General features: G+C 37.0%; 1 protein-coding gene across 1 annotated transcript in view; it reads left to right on the top strand.

Annotated features, from left to right (window-relative positions):
• Positions 1 to 27,846, top strand: part of LOC111636191 (protein unc-45 homolog B-like) — a 67,490-nt gene that overhangs the window by 32,427 nt on the left and 7,217 nt on the right. The window contains exons 6-14 of the mRNA XM_023381386.1: positions 4,638 to 4,806; positions 4,877 to 5,035; positions 8,085 to 8,262; positions 8,338 to 8,407; positions 8,480 to 8,572; positions 25,477 to 25,611; positions 25,669 to 25,763; positions 25,885 to 26,026; positions 26,098 to 26,238. Of these exons, the coding sequence (XP_023237154.1) occupies positions 4,638 to 4,806; positions 4,877 to 5,035; positions 8,085 to 8,262; positions 8,338 to 8,407; positions 8,480 to 8,572; positions 25,477 to 25,611; positions 25,669 to 25,763; positions 25,885 to 26,026; positions 26,098 to 26,238 (1,182 nt within the window). The remainder of the gene's footprint in view (positions 1 to 4,637; positions 4,807 to 4,876; positions 5,036 to 8,084; positions 8,263 to 8,337; positions 8,408 to 8,479; positions 8,573 to 25,476; positions 25,612 to 25,668; positions 25,764 to 25,884; positions 26,027 to 26,097; positions 26,239 to 27,846) is intronic.

Raw genomic sequence — 27,846 nt, 5'->3', positions numbered from 1 at the left:
TATACTTAAATTTACCTTATAATTTTATATGTAACCCAAAGAGTTTCTCTAATTCATTGTCGGCTATGGAGACAAGAGTGTCTTCCCCATCCTTGCATGAATGTTCAGATAAGGCTAAATATTCAAATTGTCCTCTATTTGAACATTCAATATTCATCTTTTGGATAATTTTATTGTAAAATTGGCCCAAAACTATCGGTCAGTTCTTAATCTTTTAATTGAAAAATTACAACACTACCAGAAAATTACAATTGCGCCTTTCAGGTTTTCACTGATGCAACCCAGTCTACGATGTAATCAAAAATCAGTTTTTTCAGTTTCTTCTCTTTCTACACTTGGTATATGAGATCACAGAATCATTCTCAACCCAGAGGTTTTCAAATACGAAAGTATTAGTTTTAACTCACTGAATGATAGCTCACAACTGGCGATGCAGACTCTGTAGTTTGCCTTATGTTATTTTCAGAAGCTACACCACTGGATAATGTTACAGAATTAGTCAGTCATATTCATGTATGTTTTTAAATATACTCCCCTCCAAACAATAAGCACAAAAGTGAAAATTGGATACAAATCACAAACTATTGCAGTAATTTACTTGAAATTTTACAGTAAGGTAGAATCTGTCTATTATTAGTACAGTAATACCCCGACTCACGCGAACCCGGAGTTACGTGATTTTCAAATCGCATCGATTCGTTTTTTGTTTGAGCGCCACGCAACCCTCGATTACTCACTCCTCCACACTATTGTTCAGCTTACATGTTTGGATTTGTCGTGCGGAATCGACACATAGCTACAATTTATTTCGTGTTATTTATTTCTGTGTTTGTTATATCTATGGAGACTCGAGAGACTCTACTGTGTCATCCAAACGAATTAGAACTAATTCTTCTGCATCAAACAAGAAAAGAAAAACTTTATCTCTGGAATATAAAGTTAACATTGGGTACGTTCATAAAGTCGAACGAGTTAAATGAGAATGATGTCATCGTTATTCTTATTTCATTAGACTTTTCGAATGATTCGTTACTAACGTGTTTAACTCGTTTGACTTTACGAACGTACCCCATTATTAAAGAGTTCGATACAAAAATGAAAATTTGTGAATTGGCAAAGAAGTTTGATCTACCTGAATCGACAGTGAGAACAATTATAAAAGGTAAAGAAAAAATTCTCGAAACTGTGAAAAATGCTCAATCTTTAAATTCAAGCATAATTCGTAAACGTCACGGTATTATCGCCGAGTAAAATATATAACCAATATGTACTGGAAGTAGAATAAGTTGAAAAATAAACTACACCGATATAAATCCAGCAAAATTTAATAAAATAAAAACGTTTTTAATCGTTTTTCAACGATCATCTTCAGTTACTAAAAATAGAACATTAAATATAGAACATAAAATGCATTCGAAATAAATACAAAAATAAAAATTAACGGAAACGCCCTAGTAGACGAACTAATGAAAAATTAACAACTAAATAGTGAAAAATTAATAATTGTAAAAGGATCTCAACGCAGTGGATAATGAGTCGGCATCCCTATGGTTTATACAACCAGTTTTTATGTGCGCTTTATAGATTTCCAATTTCTCTAGATGTTTGATTGTTTGCCGATTAGTTGTTGTTTTTATAATTGATGCCTGATCCCATAGAACATTTATATCTTGTTGTTTTGCGTACGATGCTAACACAGTGTTATCAAGGTTCTTATCAATAGTGTACTTATGTTCCTTGAGCCTTTTCTTTAGACCGTGCATCGTCGCACCCACGTAAACTAGCCTGGAATCGAAACGCTGATCATGTAAAGGCACTGAATATATACCTGTTGTTGAGTTCCGATCCTCTTTCTTTTTGTCGTTTCTCAATAGTTTGAAAATAGTGGGATTGCGCCTGTATACAATGTGTAAGTTATTAGACTTGGCAGTAGATCTGTGTATCTTGTTCAAATATGGGACGTAATTAAGCACTATTCGTTTATTAGGGTTAATCCTGGGAGAATGCCGTGTAGTGGATTGGAAGGATGAAATAAGATCCTCTATCTCTTTCTTTGGATATCCGTTTAGTTGGGCTATTTTAAGAATGTACCTTAGCTCCTTTATCGTGTCGCAGAAACTTGTACAATGCGTATAAGCACGTTTAATCCATGATCTGAAAACCGCCAATTTGATATGCTTGGGATCGATTGATTGGCGTGGGATGATAACGGGTTGAAAGCAGGGTTTACGGTAAATATCGGTCTAGATCTCTCCCTGCTTGCACGTAATGGAAATGTCGAGGAAGTTAACACTGGAGTCGCTCTTCTGGTCCAGCTGCAATGTTAAACCGTAAGGGTTATTGTTGATTTTGTTTAAAAAATATTGCAGGTTAGGTTCTTCGCGCCAAAGTATGAAAATGTCGTCAATGTATCTAGCGTACAAAATGATCTGTTGTTGAAATTCGGGTAGGATGGCGTTTTCAAGTTGACGTAAAACCAATTCGCAAAGGATTGCAGATGTAGGACTACCCATAGGTACGCCTCTTCCTTGCAAAAAGACATATTAAATTTATTTTATTAAATTTTGCTGGATTTATATCGGTGTAGTTTATTTTTCAAATTATCGCTGAGATGGAAACAATGCTAAAATTATGGTGTGATAATCAAGTAAATGTGAAAAATTGTATAATAATATAATTTGTCATACATATGTATTATCTAAGATTTTATTAAACGTTTTTTTCTANTGTAGTTTATTTTTCAAATTATCGCTGAGATGGAAACAATGCTAAAATTATGGTGTGATAATCAAGTAAATGTGAAAAATTGTATAATAATATAATTTGTCATACATATGTATTATCTAAGATTTTATTAAACGTTTTTTTCTAAATTATTGTTTTCTTTAGTCTCTGGCCCCAATTAAAAATTATTTGTATGTATTTCTATGCGAAATTATACCACGACTTACGCGAATTCGACTTACGCAATTATCGCTCAGTCCCATCTATTGTGCAAGTTTGGGATATTACTGTATATAATGATTTTTAAATGCACACACAAATTTGTTTAATCACAGTTGGATGATTAAGGACTTAGTTGTGAATTTTACAGTGTAGAGTAGATATGATGATGATTGTTATACAAACTAACAATTGAATTTCGATTTGTTTATTAGATTCACCATAAGTTCCATCATTCTTCCACAAATGAACTGTTTTTACCAAAATTATTTCTTGAAAAAATGTTTGTAGCTGCATTGGGAAATGTGTGTGGAATAGAAAGAGGCAGAGCAAAACTTGTGATAAAATATGAGGGAGATAGAATAGGGAGGTTTCAAGGTCGTGTGTCATATGAAAAATGTGTGTTTGCTCTGCCCTTTTGCCATGTTTGTGGTCTAGCTTCCACTTAGTTTGCACATGATTTACTGTTTGGAAGATTGGCAGCATTTTTTTGCAAAAGACACTCCACTTCTTAGGCTTAGCTGAATCTACAATGGATATGATAAATAAGAATCAGATTTTTAGATGCTAAAAAGTGCATTTTAGGTGCATATTATATGCTCTAAAAACCTCAAAATATGCATTTCCTTTTCTACCACATTTTTCAAACATAAGCATCCAACAATCACCTAAATATTCGGGCTATAATATGGCTATAATCAAATAATTAATACAAATAAATTTGGTACTAGAGGTAAGCGTTAGGTGCCATCTCTTATCTAAATTAATAATTATAATTTTAATAATTTAATAAATAATTTAGAACATTCTGGAAGAAAATAAGTGACCCGGGGTGAGGCTTAAACCCGCAGCCTCCGCTTGCCATGCGGCACCATTAGTAACCGTGGAAGGTTATATGGAATTTAAATACTTCTGGAAGCGAAGGCTAGCTTGGTATAAATGGTTCTTGGTTCTTGGTTTTTAGGAAAAAGAAAGAGCAGTGTGGCACAGATAACAAAATCCAAGGTTAAATACCTTCTGGTATTGTTCTGTCAAAGTGTCTAATGAGTAGCAACAGGATGTTAATCATGAAACAAACCAATGAGAACCAGTTTGAAAAAGGGGGACAATCCCTGGGGATTGAAGAGGGGATATTGGCTAGGGAAGTTTTAGGAAATTGACAAAATATGCCAAATTTAGGTTTTTATATACCAAAGTATTCTCAAATATGCATTTTAGGCTGTATTATCAAAATATGCATTTTTAGGGTTTTATAACTCTGCCCGATACCCATATCAATGAAATAATTGCAAATTTGGAACTTTCAATGCAAGGCCATTGTGCAAAAAAAATATGTGAAAACCTAAATTACCAGTTCCTAATGATAAAAATGCTCTAAGTGCCAAATATCTCCAAAGGAATGATTTGGGAGTATTTGGCACTTTATTATTATTTCCACCCATAGTGCTAACGGCATTTTTACTATATCTATTATGCATTCAGCTAAGCCTAAGAAGCAGTGTTGAGGATCGAGTGGCTGGAGAGTGACCTATTTGGCAATAGGAATCAAAATGTTTTTGAAGTACTGTCTGTTTTCCATAAGAAAGAAAATTGCCCAATCCAAATTATATTAGTTAGTGTTTAGTTTAATTATTTGAGAGTAATTTCAATTTATTGGACAAATGACTGACGACGTTATTTTTATGAAAATTCAGGTTTCAACAGTGCTGGAACAAGTCGGTCTTCCATTTATAATGGAAAATATAAACTCACAATCTCAGCAGTACATAAATGCCGTACAGTTTTGGATTCAGGTTATCATCAACACTCTGAGCGGAATGGACATCAAAGAGGGGAAGAAACCTAACAAGCAACTGATGAAAGGTAACTGACCAACCTTTATTTTTTTTTTACTTCTTGGTTATTCCAAATAACACCATCCGAACATATGCAGATAATGAAAGCAAGATTGACTCGATCATGATGACTCTGGTCAAGCTGTCTGCCAGTCGTGTCATGTCGGCGGAGGGAAGAGATGCCATCTTGGAACTGATCACAAAGAATGCAGACATGGATGCCTTGAATTGGGGAATGAAGTTGGTCGACAGCAAAGGTTTTTATTTTTGTTCTGTAGTCGCTAAGTATTTTGTTTATGATGGTTTGAAGTATGCTATTTTTGATAATTACTATTAACTAATTTATTAATTCTAAAAAGAAAAGGTAGAGTTAGAAAAAATCCAGGGAACATCTGGTGATTTTTCCTTTGTTGTAGGATGAGAAAGGAACGTTCTTTTTGCTTAGATTACATACGGCGGAACGAAGATAAATGGTCATTGTACGAAGAATATGTATGGTACATTATATCAAGCAAATGCATGAAAAATTGTTTTGTAGGTTTTGTGAATTTATTTCTGTTAGTGTCAACAGCTGTGGTTTTATATGACATGTGATTTAGATTGACAAGCAGTATACTCATTAATTGTATTGAAACCTGCAACATGTGGCACAAAAATTTTAATTTGGTAAACAAACAGTGCTTTATTTTGATCAATACTTAAAAAAGTTGGTAATATCTGTTTGTTTGATGGATAATTTCCTCTGCAAAATTTGGCATTCTGTCTCCTTTCCAGTTCATAGACATTTTTAAGCAACGTTGGACAATTTGTGATAAGATTCTTCGATTTTCTGCTAGTTATAGCAGTCCAGTGAGCATCCTTTTTTTCCATGCTACTCCATCCCATGCTCTCATCTTTAGCTCCTTTCAACTATCCTTTTTTAAGTCATTCACCATTTTAATTTCCCTGCTCTCTCGTTTCTTTCTGCCTGCAACCATTCCTTCTGTAACGTCACTCCATAAGCCTTCCTCTTGAATCACACGTCCCATCCGATTAGCTTTTTGTCTCTTTATTGTCTCTAATATGTTCCTTTTTTCACCGCCTTAGGACTTTCTCATTTCTCACCATATTACTCTATCCAATTTCCTCTATTCTTCTCCACAGCCATATATATGGAGCCTCTATTCTCCTAATGTTGCATTGTCTCAAAGTCCAAGTTTCGGCATGGTAGAGGAAAACACTCCAAACCTAGCATTTGATCTTCCTTTTTCTCAATTCTAATTTTGGAGGCCCACACAAAATTGTTTTAAATTTGCTAAATGCCTCTTTCACTGTACCAATTCTCCTCTTGATTTCTTTCTCATTTTTGCACTCTGAGTCAAGCCAAACACCCGGATATCATAACTCGTTGGCTTGTTCCACTCTGTCACCATTTATGTGGACATCATCCTTTCCTTTTCTCCAATTCACATTGTGGTTTCATTAACATTCGTTATTGTTTTGAAGACCATACCAGTCTACTCAGAATCTTTTTTGTTTTATTCTTGCTCTCCACTAAAATTGCCATGTCATCTGCATATCTTTGGCAATGAATTTGCTTTTCCTTCCTTTAGATGGAGATCTCAAACTCAAATGCAACTAAAGGCCAGTTAAATAGACATATATTAGAGGCGGGTTTATTTGATATTATTCGGTAAATGTATTGTAATTTTAAAAATGGCTCTAACAAAGGCCCTTTTGTTGCTGGCTTTTACCACCAAAGTAAATGATGGTAAAAGATGTCCAAATTTTTTCCGTTTGAATCCCTTGAAGATGTTAAATATTGTTTTTTAGAAAAGAGATGGTCGAGACTGTGGGCTGGATATGAAGCCTCAAAGGGCTGCCAGTTTGCAACTTCCACTTTAGATATTCTGTAATCATCTCTTCCAAGTATAGGTCAAAAAGAAGCAGTGATGGGCAACACCCCGCCTGACACCCTTTTCCATCTCAATTTTCTCACCATATTGACGTCTGCTTTGACTACCGCTCTTCGATATTTGTATAGTTTAGTATTAATCTCCTGTCCTTTTAATTTATTCCTTTCTTTTTTGAAACGTTTGTCAAACTTTCTTGGTCAGTTTTGTCAAATGCCTTTTGTAGATGTGTAAAGCATGCCGACATTTTTTTTACTTTCTAAATGTATCTCGGCACTCCTATTGCATGTCTAGTGCCTCTTCCCTTTCTGAAGCCAAACCGTTCTTCCCTTACTAACAGGTTGGGTTTTCCACAGAGGCATTTCTGTAATATTCTTAAAAGGATTTTGGAGGTACAGGAGATGGGGCTAATTGTTCTATAATCTTTTTATTTGATTGTTTTATCTTTCTTCGAAATGGGAGTTAAAATATTCCTGGGAAATTCGTCGTGCCTCGTGCCTGTATCTTAGATTGAGTTGCCAAGCCAGGCAATTTTCTTAATTCTGTGTTTGCCACATTCTTAATTTTATAGGGATTTTTTTGACGCTTCTTATCAATACCCTTTAATATTTTTACATGTAGCCACGCATCATTTTTCATGACAGATTTCATAATGGTAATTCTATCTTTACCCTCTTTTTTGCACACGGGAGCGGGTGATGGTAAAGTCACTAGGTGGGTTTTAGGAATCAATTTTATTCTGTAAAATTTACATAAAAAATACAGAAGGCAGTAAAAACAAAGTTTACCATCCAATCTTTTAAATCACGAAATTGAATGGCATTATTATGACACATGTTGGAAATTATCTCCCGGTCACCAATTGTACTCTCCTTCCAAAGAATTTCTGGTCTGGTCATTACCATGCAAGGATGAGTTCACCATTATGGTGCAAAGTGCCCTGCACTTCTGGTGCAGGGCTCATCCTTGAGTCATGCTAATAACAAGGTAAATGCCTGCCGGGACGGAATCCTCCATCTGGCATTTTCGGGGAGGTAACATTTCCACCTGCAGTCTGTACCTGCCGGCACTCTGCCAGTTGGTAGAATTTTTAAGGTAAAACATAGCAATTTTGCTTTAATTTCTCTGCTGCGAAAGGACCAAGACTTGAGTAACTCTTCTTCACAATGTTTCTCTTCTAATAATAGGCGGTTGTCACGGGCATTACTTGCACCGTAAAATGCCCGGTCCAGCTTTTGGACTTTTTTCCACTTTAAATTCTGTCCATTTACTCAAACCATAGATGGGCACACTGGTACAGTCTCAGAAGGTGGGGATCTGCGTGTGTCCCCCTGGCGGTTTTATTTTGATAAAGATGTTTTAAAAGAAGGAATAAAATGCCATTTTTAAAGACTGATTTACTTGATAATGTCAGGTCTTTGGTCTCTTCTGGAGATTGCCAGTGAACTGCCAGAGATGAAATATGAAAGCTGCATGAACATAACTTCGGACACCAGAGCTCACGTGGCTGTGGCGCTGGAGAGAGTTTATTGGTGCATGGATTATGACAAAGCCAGAGAGAAGTACAGAGACCAGGTGATGGATTTCATAAAGTGAGTATTGGCATCGTTTTCCTTTACTCGGCTGGAGTACGTGCCGGAAATTTAGGTATCTGTGTTTCATTACAGAGAAAGGCTGAGTGGTCCCGACATTGAATCGAAAGTCAGAGCCACTGCTGTACTCACCTCTTTGCTACAGGTAAGTGGGACCCATACCCTAGTGAAGCAGAGTAGAGTATTTGCGACTAAGCCACGGTTTGGCCTCTTACAGGGACCCCTGGACGTGGGTAACCACTGCATAGGACAGAAGGGCATTGTGGAGATGATGTTGGTCATGGCTGGAACTGACGACCTTCTTCAACAGGTATTTTCTTCTCCAGTAAAAGCCTGGCTACCGGTTCCGTTCCCGTTCCCACCTCCGCAGATGTACGTTCCCCCAGCGCATTTTCATTTTCTGCTAGTACCGACTGACATCAGCCTTTAAATTCCGGGAACTGCGGGTCTGTGTCGGCTGCAATTTTCTTTTTCCGGTGCAGGAGAAAAGAGCAAATGGGAGACTGTCGGAGATTTCTGGGTAATCCATGCCATTTTACGGACCAGTTGCTTAGATTGGCAGCCGGGGAAATGTGTCCCGATGGAGGGCGCCACCCACTGACCGGTAATTTTACAGAAACCACCAGAAATAGCTTCTAGGCTTAGAAAAACATGCAAAGTAAGTAATTTATTAACTTGAAAATTATTGGTATGGAAGAAAAACAAAAAATAATCGAGTAAGACTGAGTAAAACATTTTATTTTTACGTTAAACACATAAATATTTACATCCCACCATTGCATTGTCGTATGCCACCAGAACTGACTGACGTTTTTGTGGAAACGGACTCACTGTATTCCCAATCAGAATTTCACCTTTTCTGTTTTGCATAAAGAAACTGGAAAAAATATTTGTCTGTGGAACTGATAAAAGAAACTCAAGAAATCAGTGCAGAACAGGGTTGCCAACCTTACGGGAGAAAGTTATTGCCTCTGAGAACACTTTGCTTTAAATTATGGTATGGCCATAGTATAATAGTGAGTAGGCCAAAGAGGCTTTGGGTTCCAGTCGACTGCCTGGCTGCTCAGTAGTGCCTCCACCAGACACATGGCATGCTCGATCTGAATTAGCATTGCCAGTACTATAGAAATGCCACACACTTTACAAAAATATTTTTTCACCTCTCAACTGAAAACTATTGAAAAAACTAAATACGGTGAAAATCCAGACAAAATTTCTGGTGTGTGTGTGTGTGTGTGTGTGAAAACATTGGGTCTTTATGTCAAACCAAATTTAAATGACAATTTTTTAAAACTCAGTTTGGAAAATTTGTTTGCATTGTCAAATAAACCGACAAAAACTGTATTGGCTTAGTAATAATAGTAATGTTGGTGTAATTAGTCGACTTGAACTACCAAGATACTCTATCTTTAATTAATTTAAAATAATGCTTAACAAACTTTAAATTTAACATAATGCTTTTGTGAAATTGGTTGATCAGACTCAGAAATTTACCTCAATTTTTATTTTTTAGTGTTTTCTCCCTAATAAAAACCAGAATAAGATTCATGGGACCTAAATTTTAAAATTTTAAGTGCACGTTTTCTCGTCAATAAATTACCTGGTGGTAGTAATTCTACATTTGTTTACCTTCTATCAATTGCAGTTGTTCTTTGCTGGCTCCCTGCCATCTACTAGAGAGTAATGCCTGTGCACTGTATTTTTTGAGACATCGTTGTGCCTCTCTGGCCTACTTGTTATGATATGGCAAGTTGCCCAAAGTGGCACGTAACATATCAAACGATTTTGATTTATCGTCTGTCTTTTTCGATCATCCTTTCGATTTATCACTCCTTTGTCCTTATTTTTAATTAGCTTTTTTATATTTATTCTAATTTAAAGTATATTTGTTTAATCTCTTTAAATATCATTATTGGAAGTCTAAAACCTTGGCACATATAAACATGTCTAAAGCTAACTATACTTATTATACGGCACCTGTGCTGATAAAGGTTTGTCATCTCTACTGTGGTGTAGCCATCTCAATCAATTACACAGGTCATAGTCATAGAAAGTTTAAAAAATTAATAACTCGCAAATTATTTACAGTAAGATGATGCAGTTTTCACAGAAATGCTTAGAAAAAAGTGGATTTTTTTTGTAATAAAAATTTTAGTAGTGAAATAGTTACCGTATATTTCCGCAGATATGACAAGTGTGGGTTCCCAGATGAGGTTCGAACTTGAATAAACCGTGAAATTCTTGCGCGACACAAGATGTAAACAACAAGACTCGGGACGGTTCGAGTATGTGTCAACTATCTGTTAAGGTCTTAGCAGAAGACAAACTCTAACACGAGCGCTCATAAACAGGTAGATCTTTGACTCGCGTGTCTATAAAATGTTGGCCAAGATAAACCTTTTCGAACAAAAAAATAGAGGAATTTTTGATAGGTGAAAGGTGAAAACGATCGTTAAATTCTTAGACGTCAAAAATGGTAAATAACGGCCTGAGTTATGAGTGCATGTGTTATTATTTTATAAACAGTCATCGAGTAGAGTCGACAAAGAGGTATCAGATGGACACCTCGAATCGGACCTTTCCCGCGACCCGAAAAAGTTTCATCTTGCACCTGGAGACAAAGGAGAGACCAATCGGGAAGCGAGGAATGGGACGAGGGACCAATCTGAAATGCGAACAGTGGGGAAAAAAACTATAAAAATCGGAACTTCAAGGTCGAAAGAGCATTTCCTCCGGATTAAGCCTACAGTGGTGATTTAAATTGTGTTGTGCATCCGCCGATCACCGAGGACGCCGCAACGTAACAACAAACTTCTGCTTCGTCCAGATATCTTTCTCGTCCGCCCGAACTGCGACCCATCACACGAACTTTCGCCGTTCCCAGGAGCACAGAGATTTTGGAATTGTCCATTATCGATGTAAGCATGAATTCGAACAAATAAACGGGTTTTATCTTGTAAAACACTTGTACATCATTTGCCTCCTTCGCCACCGCCCACATATGCGGTTTCCCTTAGGCTCATTCTGACCTGAGATAGACTTTTTCCCCCTCAACGTCGGCAAACCTTACACAAGGTATAAATTTTCGTCAAAGTTTTATAGTTTTAGCATATATCTGTCCTATAAGACGACCCCAAGCTATCAATGCCCTATGAATTTAGTTTAGATCAGCGATCATCATCTGGATAATAATACTGTATAGTGTATTCGGAATTATGTCCCATTTGTAATTTTTCAAATAAAAAAATTTTATTTTCTTGCATCTGGTAGCACTGCCTTGCTATTGTTTCAAATATTCGCACTGATTCAGGCATTCAGGTAATGACCTTGACTATTCACAAAAACGTCATATGGGCTATTCTATTTTGTGGACATACCCCCTACTCTCTACTAGTAAATAATTACGGTTTTTCTGTTTTTTTATAATGATTCTAATTTATATAAATTTCAATCTAATTTTTTTTATCTGTCCTATAAGATGACCCTGGATTTTGGAGGCCTTCTTTTATGATTCAACTAGTGTCTTATCTGCGGAAATATACGGTACATTTCTTCCCATGAGATGGCACTTGATAAGATTACATAATTGTGTAGTTGCTACTAGAGCTTACACTAAGAACATTTTTATTTTTATTCTTATTTTAACAAATTTACAAATGCTTGACGCGGTGCCCTTTATTCATGAGCACAGCTGTTAGAGGAGGTATGAAACTATGAACAGCATTAAAGAGCATTTCAGTTGATATTACTGAAACTTCATGTTGGATAGAGTTCTTCAACATGGCTAATCAAGTTATCTGATGTCTGGAAGCCTTGAAGACCATCATTTGGAAAAATGTGACTGAGGACATGGTTCTCTCCAAAGGTTGTCATAAGCAGTTTTTACCAAAAATTTTAGTACAGTAGAACCTCGAAAACTCGGCCTAATGTGGACCGAAGGGTGGCTGAGTTTGTGAAAATGCTGGGTTATCAGAAATGGGGTTAAAAAAAATAAGTACGAGTGTTTTCTCATAAAATACTGTACTGTATTTGTATGTATTGTTTACTTGAGAATATAACAGAGAATAAACTGCCCAAATACCCTTAAACAAAGGAAAAGTACATCCTTTATGAAGGCATAGAGCCTTTACTACATGAAAATGAAAATTAATGAATACACTGTGTACAGTAATTTACCTGATAAGACAGACCTCAGAAAAATACTTTATGAGAGCTTTTATACTTTTATAAAGCTGTCTATAATGAAAATTAATTAACTAAGGAGTTTTTTGCCCTGCCAGGGTGTGGCCGAGTTATCTGGAGTGCCAGGTTATCGAGAGCCGAGTTTTCGAGGTTCTACTGTACTGAAATAGTTACATTTCTTGTCATTAGATGGTGCTGCAGGAAACTGAAAGCAGGCAAGCACTGAACTATGTGTTTGTGAGCCGCCGGGGAGGTCGGGAAGTCCTCTCCTTCCGGCCACAGGTCGGTGACCTACTTTTCTTGTCAGGGATGGTAGTAACGTTCGGTTACTCGTTACGCGAGTGTAGGAGAGTCGGAGGGGTCGACGATAAGGCGTGAGCACAGTCGAGTAACGACACCATTTAAAAACAAACAATGGTTTATTAAACGCGCTAACGAAATAAAATTTTACAAAACTCCGCGGATGAGAGAGTGAGTTTACAATAATATTTCATACCTCTGTGATAGTATCGGACGGATACTTCGGCTATTTCGGAAAGGTGCACCAGTTGCGAGTTGGCACTAGGTCTAACAGCACAAAACCTTTCTCACTCGGGTACACTCGGGTACACTCGTACCCGAGTGTACCCGAGGAAGGCCTATTAAGAAGGCCGAAAACGTTTGTACTCCAGTTAATAAGGCTAGAAATTAGTGAGAAAGGTTTTGTGCTGTTAGTCTTAGAAATAGTTCTAGCTACATATGCATAGTAGGGCACTAGGTCTTTTAATTAGTTCGGCAGGTCAACGGGAAGGGAAGGCCGTTTTGAACGTTCGATCGGTGACTCCCCCGAGAGGGGAAGGAGGATGGCTTTTATACATTTTTGGTGGGAAAATTCGTCAGATGATCAATTGTTTTCGCAGGTGTGGGGTTAAAGTTGGTGTTAGAATGACAACAATATGACAAATTTTGTCGATAATTGTAAACTATTCACGGCTTGATTGTGAGAATGTTTATAGTTAAATAGAAAGAGTTATAATTTTCTCATGCACCTCAAATTTCGTTTCTGCAGGTGCAACTTCCTCTAGTTAAAGGAATTTATTAAAAATTTAAAGGATTAAATGCTTTTATTACATTATATAAACCTCGAATTTCACATGTTATTTATGAAAGATGGAACAGCAGTGTGGAGGTGATTTTACATGAATAACACAGTTCAGTGCTTTCCTGCAGCACCATCTAATGACAAGAAATGTAAATATTTCAATACTAAAATTTTTATTACATAAAAAGATCCTGCTTTTTTCTAAGCATTTCTGTGAAAATTGCATCATCTTATGTAAATAATTTGCAAGTTATTAATTTTTTAAACTTTCTGTGACTTTTGAATTACCCTGTACTTATGCCTTCTATCCGTAGAAATATTAACTAGGTTCCCATACATTGTAATCTCAAACTTTTTATCCTCCACCTTGCACCACCAAAAATATTTTAGACCCCATTTTACCACTAAGGGGAGTGGTGAAATCTACTTGTATTGTTTCTCACAATATAAGAGGATTTTATTTTATACTAGCAGATAAGCCTGGCATTGCTCGGGCAAAAGTAACGATAGTGAAGATTAAGATTATTATGTTATGGTCAACCTTACCCATTTTCACAGAATGCAAGAATTGGGTCCCCCTGTTTCCAGACTAATTAGAGAATTTTTACATGGGTGTAAAAATATGTTTGATTTCTTCCAAAAATGAAAAAAACTGCATCTGTGTCTTGCACGTCGCTTTCTCTTAACAATTCCATTGTTACGTGACACTTCCATTATTACTTAAGACTTCCATCAACAATGGAAGTGTTAAGCCTTAATCCTGTCCCTCTCCCCCTTGGGAGGAATTTCGAAAAATCTCTTCTTAGTGCGCGTTCTCGTGACGTACCCTAACTGTGTACCAAATTTCAACTTTCAACTCCTAACCGTTCAACATCCCGGAACATTCTGGAATGTTGTGGAATGCTCTCGAATACTCTCAAATGTTCTGGACTGTTCTAGAAATTTCTAGAGGGCGAAACTTCCAGGCCTTATATCTTCAACAATACACCCTTCAGGTAGAAACGGGAACCTTCTTCATGGATGGGGATAGAGGGCTACCACACCATATAACTCCCCTGATCGAACCGGGACTCGTTTTTGAGTTTTAGCGGCACGCACATTGTACACTTACCTTTATAATTATGCCCATTCAGAGACAAATGCATATACAGTTGACCCCCATATAAGATCATTGATTATTCCGTTTTATATGAATTCTATGTTGTACGAGTAACTTAGATTTTACAAATACGTGTACCGGGCTGTGAACGGCTCACGTATTTGTAAAATTTAAGTGACTTGTACAACATGGAATTCATATAAAACGGAATAATCAATGATCTTATACGGGGGTCGACTGTATCTAAAATTTTCATTTTTTTTCATACAAGTTCAACATATTAAACATCAACAGATATGTAATATACTCCTTTTACTTTCTGGCTGTTATATATAATAGGGAAAGTATAGCCATCAATCAAAAATGACCCTTATTTTTACATCTTTGGAATTTGGGTACATTGAAACGTCAAGAAATGCAAAAAATTTGAGGTTTTTTTCAGTATGTATGGATGTTAGCATATGCATGGAAGGCACAGTTTTGTTCACTCTGTTTGAAGCTTAACAACTTCCCTGCTTTTTGTTGAAAATTTCCGAAATTTTGCCAGAAAGTTTGTTTATTAGGGAGATCAGTACTATTGAATTTTAGCAATTACAGATCGGGGTGGGGAGATAAAGGAGGTTGTGTGTCGTATCTCTGGGTCAGACTTAATGACAATTTTCCTCCAATTAGCATTTGCAATTTTTTATTAAACCCATCTCTACCCTCAAAATTAAGCATTTTGCTATTTTATAATTATATATTTTTTATCATAAAAACAACTAAGTTTTTTAATTAAATAACAGATGGCGCACTATATGTTGTTGGGAAAGTTAAGCAATTTGTTGCTGGATTTTTTTATATACTTACACTCCTCCTCTAAAAAAATAAGCACAAAAATGAAAATTGTGTACAGATCAGAAACTAATGCAACAATTTATTTCAAATTTTACATAAAATAGGATTCTCCCTGTTGTTTGCATACAAAAAGACAGAATGACAGGTTAAACTTGCAAATGGGGAATGTTTGTTGATAAGAAGTATGGCTTCCTCTTACACTAATGCATACTGCACAATGATGATTTGTTCCAGTTATCGGATGATCAATGACGTCATGAGGCAGATACGTCCACTGCCATACGATAGCATGTAAGAGCTCTTGAGTACTCTTTATCTTATCTTTATGCTCTGATAGTATCGGGAATAACTAATCGAGTTAAGTACAGAGATACATCAATGAACATGTAAATATATACATAATTACAGAGAGTATGACAATAGAGAAAATGGTATGAACAGATGATGAGGTGACCAATACAATCCAGAAGCTTGAGAGTAGAATAACAACATGTACAGTAAAGTTTAAAATAAAGTATAAATTAAGTATATAAGTTATAAAAGTATAAAAGAAAATAATAATAATAATAGAGAGGTTGTGGCTGAAGTTTTCATCCTCACTAATATTTTCACAGATGTCATTACTTGTCCTGCTGCATCATATATGTAAAATAATGGGCATTCAGCAAATGAAGGTAGTCCGATGACATAGACTTACTGAATGACTGAACATATGTGATACTTATGAATTAAGTTTTTGAATGCTTTGAATGCACTATCCTTAAGGACATGAAGATCACATAGCCAATTAATACCTTTCTGGCTAAGAGTAAGGGCAAGCTTGTACCTAAGTAGTCTTGGTCATTGGACACATGTATATATAGTTCTCAACTCCATCATGGCAATAAAAGATGGTACAGATATCTGTTGCTGATTTGCCAAACCTCTGCAGGTAGGCCTGAATCTCCCATGCTCAGTGAAGAATTGGGTGGTTTCAAAGTTCGGATTCACCCAGTGGTGAAAAAGGTGCTTCCTGGCAAGGCCATTATAGTTATCCCATCTTTGCTGCCAAAGATCCAAGATGTAGTTCCAGCGTTGGAGCTTAAGAAGAGAGGCAAGGAAGCACTGAATACTTGAAAGGGCCAGAGGTACCAATTGTTGCAGCCTCCCTGGCAAGTAGGTCTGCACACTCGTTACCTAGGACACCCTGATGACCCCTCACCCATTCAAGGGAATAGGAATTCTGAGCACAGGGTATATAGTTTAGAATCTTTCTAGCCAGAGGGTGAAGGTTATTGGGATTCCTTTGCTGAAGCACTATCAGAGCAGAGAGTAACTCTACTTCCAGTAAGATTAGCTTCACATCATTTTGAACAGCACTACAAATGGCACAGAGTTCTGCCTGGAATATAAAGCATTCAGGACAAAGAGTGCCAGAATTCTGATAAATTTCCTCCTTATTGGCAAAAATGACAAAGGCTGAGCCTGTGCCTTCCATTCTTTGAACCATCTGTGAAGATTGACATATCCTTTGCAGTTGCTGCTGATTATACAAACACCTGTCTCACTGCTGGATGAGGGAGGGTGGTAAACAGGACATCTGTGTCATAGGTGCATTTAACATAGGAGGTAGAGTTTGTAATGATGGTAAGAACTAGTAATGTGCCTCAAATGAAGATCTAGAAGAGGTTTCCTACTGATGACCTGAAGTGAATAATTCGAGGCAGTAGAGTACGCTCTGGTGAGCCTGAGAAGGGAACACTGAGCAGAGTGAAGACTGTGGTTATTGTCACTGAGAGCGACAGCACTTCCCCAGATGGCCATAGCATATAAGATAATGGGAATGAAGACCACATTGTAAATACAGTTGAGGGCAGTATGATTTAGTCTCCAGTGATTTTTAGCAATCCTTTGTAAGACAGTTTATGCTCAAGAACAACACCCAGAAACTTCAAGTGAGGGACAATGCGAATGGATCAACCTTGCATCCTGATGCATGGAGTGCGAGAGTAAAGATGGGGAAAGTATGGTTTAGTGAAGACAATACCTTTGGTCTTGTTGGAATTAAACTGGAACTTATTGCATCTGCCCCACTCACTGACTGCAGGAAGGACAGTGGAAGCCCTAGTCTCGAGCTCATGCCTCGAGCTACCAGGAATAAGGAGGAAAGCATCATCAGCATAAGCCAGATATAAACATGCTTTCCAAAGTCAGTGTAAAGAAAGTCATTAAAAAGGATACATCATAGGAGAGGCCACAAGCAGAACTCTGAGGGCAGCCATGCTCCAAATGATGGGGAAAAGTGTTAGGATCTGATCTTAAGATGGCCTCTCTGTTGGAGAGAAATCCTTTGTTAGCTGGACACCTGCTCCCTCTCAGCCTGTGTAGAATGAGAGGTCACCAGGCAGAATTAAAAGCATTCTTCAGGTCAAGACTGATATCCAGAACATATTTGAATGATGAAAGGAGTTCACGTACTTTGGATGTAAGAGTCATCAAAGCATCAACAGTGCCACGCTATCTTCTAAAACCAAATTGAGAAGGGTGCAGATTCCAAATGCCAGGTAAATCTGTTAAACAAAAGTTTGTCAAGGACTTTACCCAAGGCAGACAAAAGTGAGATGTGGAGGTTGCTAGTGGTTGGCGGATGAGAACTCTGGAGGAGTTTGGTATGATTTTGGGAGAGTTGTATCTTCCCACCATACACACACTGTAAGATTCAGATCTGGTGAATATGCCGGCCGCTGCATTTGTCAATTACCTCTGCCATTAGGTAATCGCTTACTGTAGGAGCTGTGTGTCGCCGAATGTTGTCATCCATGGGAACAAATTTGGAACTGATTGCATCCACATAACTTCTAACATACGGGTCAAGAATTTCATCCTGATATTTTTGACCCATGTCAGTACCACAGTGGAAGACACAAAGATCAGTATGTTTTCTTAAGAAATCCTGGCCCATATGAGGATACCACTGAACGATGTTAATTGGTCGATATCCTGTACCGGTCTCTCTCTACAAAGGCCAGTGGCCAAGCAGTCCCATTCCCCGAACACTGGGAGTTCAGTCGTGGATTCACGCCTGGCCAGGACTGGCTGGACATGTGCAGTGATTGAAAAATATTTACTGGGTATTACATTACTGGTAATTTGGTAATTATATTTGGGATTACCGGTAAATTCGTATTAACAAATTATTTAAAATGAAACTGAACTTGAATTACTGACAGAGAACTTGAAAATAAATGGTTGTCCAATAATTCTGTCAGTTTAGACAAACAATTCTTGTAATAGCAATTATTATGACATAAGAAACATTGAAATAATGCTGATAATTAATTTTGTTTTTTGTTTTGGAAGTAGGCTTTTAATAAATGTTATACATGTAGCCTCTCATCGTCTAATCTACGTAGATATAATTTTCGTACAAATGGCAGCTGCATTAGAAAAAGTTCTCTCAGAATCAATACTAGTTAGACATACTGTCATTAGAGCATTGAAAACCTTCTTAAGATACATTCCTTGTATTTTTTTGCTCTAAGAAATAATTCATTTCTTTTTAGACTATATCTTTCACACTTTTAAACTTATATTACTGTTATAAGTGTGTACACTCGTTTTATGTTTAATGAATAAGTCCAATTTCTCTTTCATTGTTAAATTTGATTTTTCTATTGTGCACTTTATTCTCTTGTTGATGTGAGAAGTTGATGGTATAGTAAGCAATGAACACCCCTCACCAGAATCTGAGTCAATGTTGCTGTGTGTCCCAGTGCAAATCTGCATATTCAAAAATCTCAGTGTGCAGCCAGCGACTCTCAGCACATCTGTTCAAAATCTCAGCCAACTTCTGGTTGCTGCCAGCAAACTGCAAGTGTCTATTTTGGTGCTCAATACATCAGCAAATAAGATGGCAGCCACATGAGGCTGATAAGAGCTCTATTTTGTGTTGACAATTTTGAATTTATTTGTCGTTGGATAAACCCCAAATAAATTAATATTCGGTTAGTATGTTAATAGAATATTTTAATGTACTAGTATATTTACCTAAGACATCACATAATTTTTTTTAGTTAAAGTGTAATCTTAGGATTGATTTAATTATTTAAAACTACGGAAATTTAAAATATCTTTATCTCTATTTCTCTTTTCAAAATTTTTATTTTTCATTAATCTGTTCTAATTAAATAAGTTCAAAAATCATTTAACGTAACGTGGAAGTCCACATCATATGCCATTTTTATTGATTTTTTTCTCTCCCAAAATTCCCGGCAGTTAGCATTTGTGTTCTCTAGAAAACTCCAGAAGTTGCATCACTTTCGGCAGCATCTCGCTGGATTGATGCTGAAATTTTGAATATGCGGAATGTAAGTGGGGAGATTATTATAATGAACAGAAAATTCTTAGAAAGCAAATTAAGAATAGATTTTGAAGTTAACGATTGGAAAGGCGTAATGAGTTGATGATTTCTCGGTAGTTGAATAAAGTTTATATATAAGTCATAGCTTACACTGATAAAGTACAGTAGAGTGTCGTTTATCCAAATCAATTGGGCACTAGGTTTGTTCGGATAACTTATTTTTCGGATAACCGATTATGTATGAGAAAATATATTAACTTATCCCATGTTGAAATTTTTCTCCGTTGAATTTTCGTCGATGTTAAGCCTAACGAAAATTTTTATGATAATAATCATGGCTATTGTTAAAAATTATTTCTTATTTTGTACAAACAAAATAAATATATTGAAAAATATAAAACAAGAAAAAAATAAAAGTTAATCTAGTATCAAAAACGTTTGATTTAGCACAACACACAGTCCTCAGAAAAACACTATACAAAAGTGCTAGTGCTACCAGCTAAAACACACACACCAACAAAAAAAAATATTGGAGTAGTCCAAGACATAGCCAAAGGTTGCAGCACCACAGCACTAGTGGAAATTTAAATTTGCCAACTGGAAGCTTTTGGTTAACCGGCTTTTGGATAAATGACGCTCTACTGTACTATCATCTTTCTTGACATGTGTTAGTTTTATTTCGTTGTTGTTTAAAAAATTTTAACATACAAACCTACTTCCAGTTTTTACAAAGGAATGATGTTATTTTTATTTGAGCAAATTTGTAAAAAAATGTAAAAACGACAGGTAAGTAAAATTGAAAGTGAAACATCCAAGGCTGATATATTAACTTTGATGACAGCAACTTCTTTATCAAAATTTGAAAAGACAAAGGTGACATTCCTTAAGACCTAAAATGACATTTGAATTTGAGCATAATAATTGTGTTTCTTTGTACAACAGTTAATCAGATATGGAACAGGCAGTAATTAACAAATTTTATTACACAGGTTCAATTTTACATGAATTCTTTATAATTCATTGTGCTAGTAAGATTAACAGTTAAGTAGATAACTTTTATTTTTGGAGATTTGAGGAGCTGGTTTACAAATGATAATTGATAAACCATTTATGAGTTTTCGTTGCCAGAATGGGTAAAAGCTAAAAATTGTTATATCCGTTTGTGACCAAATTATCTAAGCATTTAGATGTAGATTATCTAGGACAGTGGTTCCCAATTAGTTTTTCCTGTGTACCACTTCAAGAAAGAGCTCAAACTTGCGTACCCCTTATAGTATGGATTAATATGAATTTCTACTAATATTATAAATTCGAAGGTAATTCTGTCTGCCTGTTACCTTTTTACATCTAAACCGCTGAACAGGTTTTAATAAAATTTGGCACAGAGATAACTTACATGTTGGAGATGGACATAGGCTACATCAGTGTTTCCCAACCTCTAATGAATCGTCGTCCCTTCAATGAAACTGTTACGTAGTTTTGCCCCCTTCACTTCAAAATTCCGATGCCGAGGGCCAAGGCTAACGCCAAATTTGTACTGCATTGAACAGACTAGTGACTAGTATAATGTTATTTGTTTAATTATTGTATGATCTAACGAATAAAATATCCAAATATCTATATCTATATATACAGTAATACCCCGAACTTACGCGATAGGTGGGACCGAGCGATAACCGTGTAAGTCAAATTCACGTAAGTCGGGGTATAATTTTGCATATAAATACATACAAATAACACACAATAAATTGTAGCTATATGTCGAACATGTCCGAACATGTAAGCCGAACAATAGTGTGGGGGGAAATGAGTAATTAAGAGTTGCGTGGCGCTCAAACAAAAGATGAATCGACGAGATTTGAAAATCGCGTAACTCCGGATTCGCGTAAGTCGGGGTATTACTGTATATATAAAAATGGACATGTATGTCCCTATATTTCACTTTTCCGCCAAAACTACACATCGCACGTGAATGGTGTTTGTATGTGGTGGTATGTTGTGAATGTGTTGTATGTGGTGGTAGCCCCAAGTCTCCATTCGTGCATAGGGGTGGTTGCGTCTCGATAGCTATAAGGGTGCAGGAGATATGAGGCTGAAAGTGGTTGAAAGTGGCTTTCTATTTCGAATGTTTTGTTCGAATTAAATTCGAACGTAAAATTCGAATATTGGTTCGATTATAGAACGATTGTAAACGTTCCAAACGTTGAAAATAGTTTGTTTGACTTGACGTGAACAGGAGACATTCAGAAATCGAATCGGGACCATAGAAATAGAAAACGGGTAAGATTGGCTATAATGTAATTATCTTAATCTTCACTATTGTTACTTTTTAAAAACCCAGCGAAGCGGGTCTTTGCAGCTAGATTCTAGATTACTTAGAATAACAGTCTTTTATATACATAAAGAACTATATTACATACAAATGTACGAACAAATGAAAACCCAGCGAAGCGGGTCCTTGCAGCTAGTTCTTAATATAATGTTTTACTATATCGCCCAGAAAATTGTTACAAATCGCCCCCTCAACATGGAAAAACGCCCATGTGGGGTGATATCGCCCCCGTTGAGAAACACTGGGCTACATTTTACTATGAGAAAATATCTTACTCCCACGAGAAAATTCGATATAATGCGGGCGAAGCTGTGGTTAGACAGCAAGTGATAAATAGAATAAGTTTTTTCTACATTTATTTCCTTTAAAATACAATTCTAATAATAATGAAAATAACATAAGGTTATTTAATTTTGATGTGCACAATTTTCTTTGCACAACTTTTTAAAATCTGGTTGCTTTTGGTCAGCTTCAACTCGAAGATGATTTGAGACAAGTTGGTGACGATGTTTAGTTTTCATGTTTGTCATGGCCAAAAATCCACTCTCGCAGAGGTATATTGTGCAAAATGGTAGTAAATATTTTATTGCCTCTTCGCTGACATGATGATAATGATAATTGTACCATTAACTCAAATTGTGTTAATTGTACAATTTTTGTTTCTTGTGTAAGAATTTCATTTAAAAAAAAAAATGCAGAGAATATTTTTAGTTATAAATAAACGAATTTGTGCATTCAACATCATGTTGTAAATTGCCAAATTTTTGATGGTCCACCCATTATTTTTTTGATTGCTTCATCTCGTGCATTTAAATTTTAAATTGACTGATTTTAGATTGCCGCATGTACCCCTTCATGCAATTTCACGTACCCCCCAGGGGTATGTGTACCACTAATTGGGAACCATTGATCTAGGAGATAAATGTGTAATTCAATTCTGTATAGTAGCTTCAGTAAATGAAAGACTAACAAACTTATGAATTACTACATTGGCTACCGGACAAGATTCGTTCACTTCGGGCAGCCACCAATAATTTTTACTTGTCTTAATGAGTTACTACCAATGTCATTTATCAAATGGCAATATGCAAACTCAATGACCAGAAGCTTAAAATAAAAAAGTACAGCCAAAATAGCACTGGCAACAATGGGTGGCTTTACATTGTAGAGAATTACAGTGTGCACCATGTGCTTGCTTTGGTGAATATTGTGATTTTCTAGACTTAGTGCTATGGTAACTACAAAAAACTTTGTTATATTTATCATTAGTACAGTCTTCAAACGTATTACAGTAGAGTCCTGAAAACGCGACCTAATGTGGACCAAAGGGTGGCCGAGTTTGTGAAAATGCCAGGTTATCGGAAATGGGGTTAAAAAAGAATAAGTACGAGTGTTTCCTCAGAAAATACTGTACTGTACTTGTATGTATTGTTTTCTTGAGAATACAACAGAGAATAAAATGCCCAAATACCCTTAAACAAAGCAAAAATACATACTTTATGAAGGCCTTTACTACATGAAAATGAAAATTAATGAATACACAGTGTACAGTAATTTACCTGATATAACCCATTCAACGGGTGTCCGTCCCGTAACCATTTGATAACGGACACTAGAGGCACCCCTATCGTGTGTCATATTTCAAAACATTCAAATTAACAATTTTAATTATTATTTAAATTAACAATATAAATTATTATTATTCATTTGGCCAATAAATTATTATGTGGTCAATATAACAATATAAATAATTCAGTGTATTTGTAATAGGAATTTATTATTTCAGGGGCTTATATCTCGCGAAGGGTCGCGAGTAGGGGTATGGTTCCTTTGACTTAATTGTTCGCACAGGGGGCTACAGTTTGGGGGGATCGCCACCTCTTTATTCGGAGGGTAAATCTTACCATTCGGACTTTTACAGTGCTGTAGAGCATATTGATGGGAACAAAAAAGTCAAAGGAACCGTGCTTCATGGAAATTTGTAAAGAACGCCCACTAGGGGGTGTCCCTGGCTACTAGTTTACCTGATAAGACAGACATCAGAAAAATACTTTGAGGCATAAAGCTGTCTATAATGAAAATTAACTAGGGGTTTTTTTTTTGCCCTGCCAGGGTGTGGCCGAGTTATCTGGACTGCCGAGTTTTCGGGACTCTACTGTATCTGTAATTTTGTAAACAAGCAAATTTTAACTTGGACAAAACATAGGTGGCCAAGCAGTTCTGTTCCCTGAACATTGGGAGTTTGATTATGGGTTGGCACCTGGCCAGGACGGGCCGACCACGTGGAGTTTTCCAGGTTTTCTCCACATCTGTAATGCACAAACAGGGGCCAGTTACCCTTAAAAAGAACTCCCAGAAGGCATTCCCCTATACAGATTGCCCAAGTGTTGCATTGCCACAACTTAAACAAGTTAACTGTGTTTTGTCATCATTGTTGTTTAAAGAGTGAAAACAGATTGTTTAACATATAAATAACAACATCCAAAGCCCGAATAGTATATCTACTAACTTGCTCGGGGTCCAGGTGGCTTAACTGGCAAGCGCACCGCACGGCAAGCGGAGGTTGCGGGTTCAAGCCCCGTCCCGGGCCTGTTCTTTTATTCCAGAAGGTTCTAAAATTAATTTAATTATTTATTTATTTAATTTTAATTATTAATTTACTTAAGAGATGGCACCTAACGCCTACCTCTAATGACAAATTACTTTATTCTAGTAATTTAATTAGCCATATAATAGCCCGATATTTAGGCGATCGTTCGGCAATTTAGTAGATTGTTTAACTGGCCAATGTTCCTACTTTACTTGCTAGACGGCATTACTGCTTGCTGTGGGTGACGATAGCATGTACGAACTTAGGGAGGATTTTGACACTGTATATACTGGTAGACAACACCAGATATTATCTGCTAAATGAAGGGTCCCTTGCCTTGCCCAGAAATTCCACGGCCATGCCGTTCTCCAAACATTATTGTTTATTGGAAATAAAATTTCATAATGACATTTTGATGGACATCATTCCCAAGACAGAGAAATAAAAGTAAAGCCTCCATGCTTTCTTCTAACTGGGTCTTTTTTCCATTCTGAAAGTATTATCCCTGTGGCATTGCTGTAAGAATTACATCCCACCACACTATAAATATTCAGTTTTTTTATTTGTTAGCTTAGTCTTAACTACAAAGTTCGTCATTTTATCGCAAGAGGTCTCCATCGGTACGCAAAACTTATAGGCAGGGAGCCTATTCCCGGCAAAATCCACCTGATCCCACCCAGAAATCCATAAATTGGGAGCGGCACCGGAAAGGACCTTGGCCTCTGATTTATGCCAAATTTCCAATTGTTTACAGAAAGTGGCGGCAGAAGCCATCATTGCAGCAGCCTCCAAGAAAGACAAGTGCACCAGCATCGTCTCCATGGGCACAGGTATCCTCAAGAAGCTGTACCAGTCCAAAAACGATAACATCAAAATCCGCGCCTTGGTGGTACGTACTTTTTTTGTTCCAGGTGCCAATGGCCCGCCTAACTTTCTCTTTCTGCAGGGTCTGTGCAAGCTGGGTTCCCTGGGTGGAACTGACGCCTCCCTTCGCCCCTTCGCCGAAGGTTCCAGTTTGAAATTGGCCACCTGCTGTCGAAAGTGAGTCGTCCCTTTCCTCGTTGGTGGCATAGAGAAGGCAAAACATCAAACATTTTGCCTTCTCTGTGCTGAGGCAGCCATTTTGTTTCTCATACCAAAATTCATTTGTGCTGTCTGATAGGTTCCTGATCAACCCAGCCAAAGACAGGGACATCAGGAAGTGGGCAGCCGAGGGGCTCTCCTACCTGACGCTGGACGCCGATGTCAAAGAGGACCTGATTGATGATGCCCCTGCCATTCGAGCCCTGATTGAACTGGCCCAGGTAAGACTCCCCCTTCTCCCACTCTGTCTTCCGGGCTCTGGGCTATTTACTAATGAGAGGCCTTCTTTCAGACCGGCGACCTGTCTGTGCTGTACGGAGTGGTCACCACCTTCGTCAACCTAACCAACAGCTACGACAAACAGGAGATTCTTCCGGAATTGATTGAACTGGCCAAGTTTGCCAAGCAGCACGTTCCCGAGGACCATCCTCTGGTTGGTCCGTCTATGAGTTGTGGTGGGAAAATCGGTGGCACATCTTCCTCCTTCCTGACAACATTCCCTCCCTTTCCTGGGTGCAGGAATTTCCCCTCTACACACTGATTAATTGGAAAGAAAAGTTTTGCTGGACGGTTTGTAAACTGGGATTGTTGTGTGCATACCCACCCAAAATTTATTCCCATTTGTATTAAAAATGGTGGAATAAGCATCCACGTTGACTCAATCATAGTCTTAACTTTTTATTTTTAATCCCATCCTTAACAGGAGCATCTCGGTTTTCCCACAAAACTTGTTCGACTTACGTATTTTGAGTAATTCTAATTAGATTAGTTTTGCTTTTCCGGAGTAGATACTGTCCAAGGCCGATTTTGCCCTCTGACCAACCAATAACAAAACCATTGGCACATTAGCAGTCCAAGCACTGGTCAATCGGTTCACGTTTTTCTAATTATTTTGAATATCTTTGGAATCTGCCTGATTAAAGTTTGCGGATTACATTTTAGTTTATTGAGAGTGGCAGCAGTCACTGACCAACTACATATACAGGAATCAGAGTTCTCATTTTTCGGGAGTCGATTTCTCTGCCACAAACGCCTTAAGTAACTCCGTATATCTCATTTGAAAGAAAATTGTTTTCTTAGGAAGTGTGCAAAATTGAAGATTTTCTATAAAGTGGTGGCCAAAATATAAGTGATTGAAAAGTGCAAAAATTGCCAAAAGCTGTATTTTCTTTTTCATGTGGCACCAAAGACTCTCGTAGAGAAGAAACTACTAGGTCTAGAAAGCTCAAATTTTAAACTGAAGCCTTTCTATTATGGGCCAGACGTCAGCCAAACTTTCAGGTCGATCGGTCAAAGTTCATAGGAATTTCCCATAGACCTATTTCAGTTTTATGGCTTAATTGTATGCTTATAAGGATAAACTTGTGTGGAAACAAATGAATTTTAAAGATAAACAAAACACCTTTTTTGCCGAGAAATATAATTTTTAAACAACAAACGTTTTCAGCCTAATTAATAGGCCATCTTCAGGTTGAAAAATACAACGGAACGTAAATGTTCCATGAATAGAACATAAAAATTTAAATCAAAAATTTTTTACAAGAGAAAATAACGGAAGAATATTTAAAAATTAAAATAAAACACTAAAACAAAAATAACATAAATCTTCAATGTATTAATTCTGGTCGGAGCTTGTAGTATATTTCTTAACCAAATATTTCCATGCCGAAGGCAGGCTCTCGGAATCCCTCGCATTTAAACAGCCTTCTCTTATCTTACTTCTGTATATTTCTATTTTTTCTGCCGTCATTGCTAGAGTTGGGGAAGACAGAGGTTTGATGATTGTTGCCTCGTCCCATTTCACCTCAGATCCTTGTGCTTGCGCCATTTGTGACAAAACCGTTGAATTAGACGCTTTTCTTATGGCATATCTATGTTCCTTGAGCCTTACTCCCAAGCTTCTTGTGGTGACGCCGATATAATCTTTTTTAACGTCCAGTTGTAAGTTTTCATAAGGAATCTTATACACCCCTGCTCTCTCCTCCGCTCTGATATTATCCTTATCGTTTCTCAAGATCTTATACAAATTAGGGGCTCTTCT

This window comes from Centruroides sculpturatus, unplaced genomic scaffold (assembly GCF_000671375.1).
Source record: "Centruroides sculpturatus isolate CEXI.00-Female unplaced genomic scaffold, Cexi_2.0 scaffold1031, whole genome shotgun sequence".
NCBI classification, from domain to species: domain Eukaryota; kingdom Metazoa; phylum Arthropoda; class Arachnida; order Scorpiones; family Buthidae; genus Centruroides; species Centruroides sculpturatus.
Note: the sequence above shows the minus strand (reverse complement) of the source record. Positions and strands in the feature narration are given on the sequence as shown.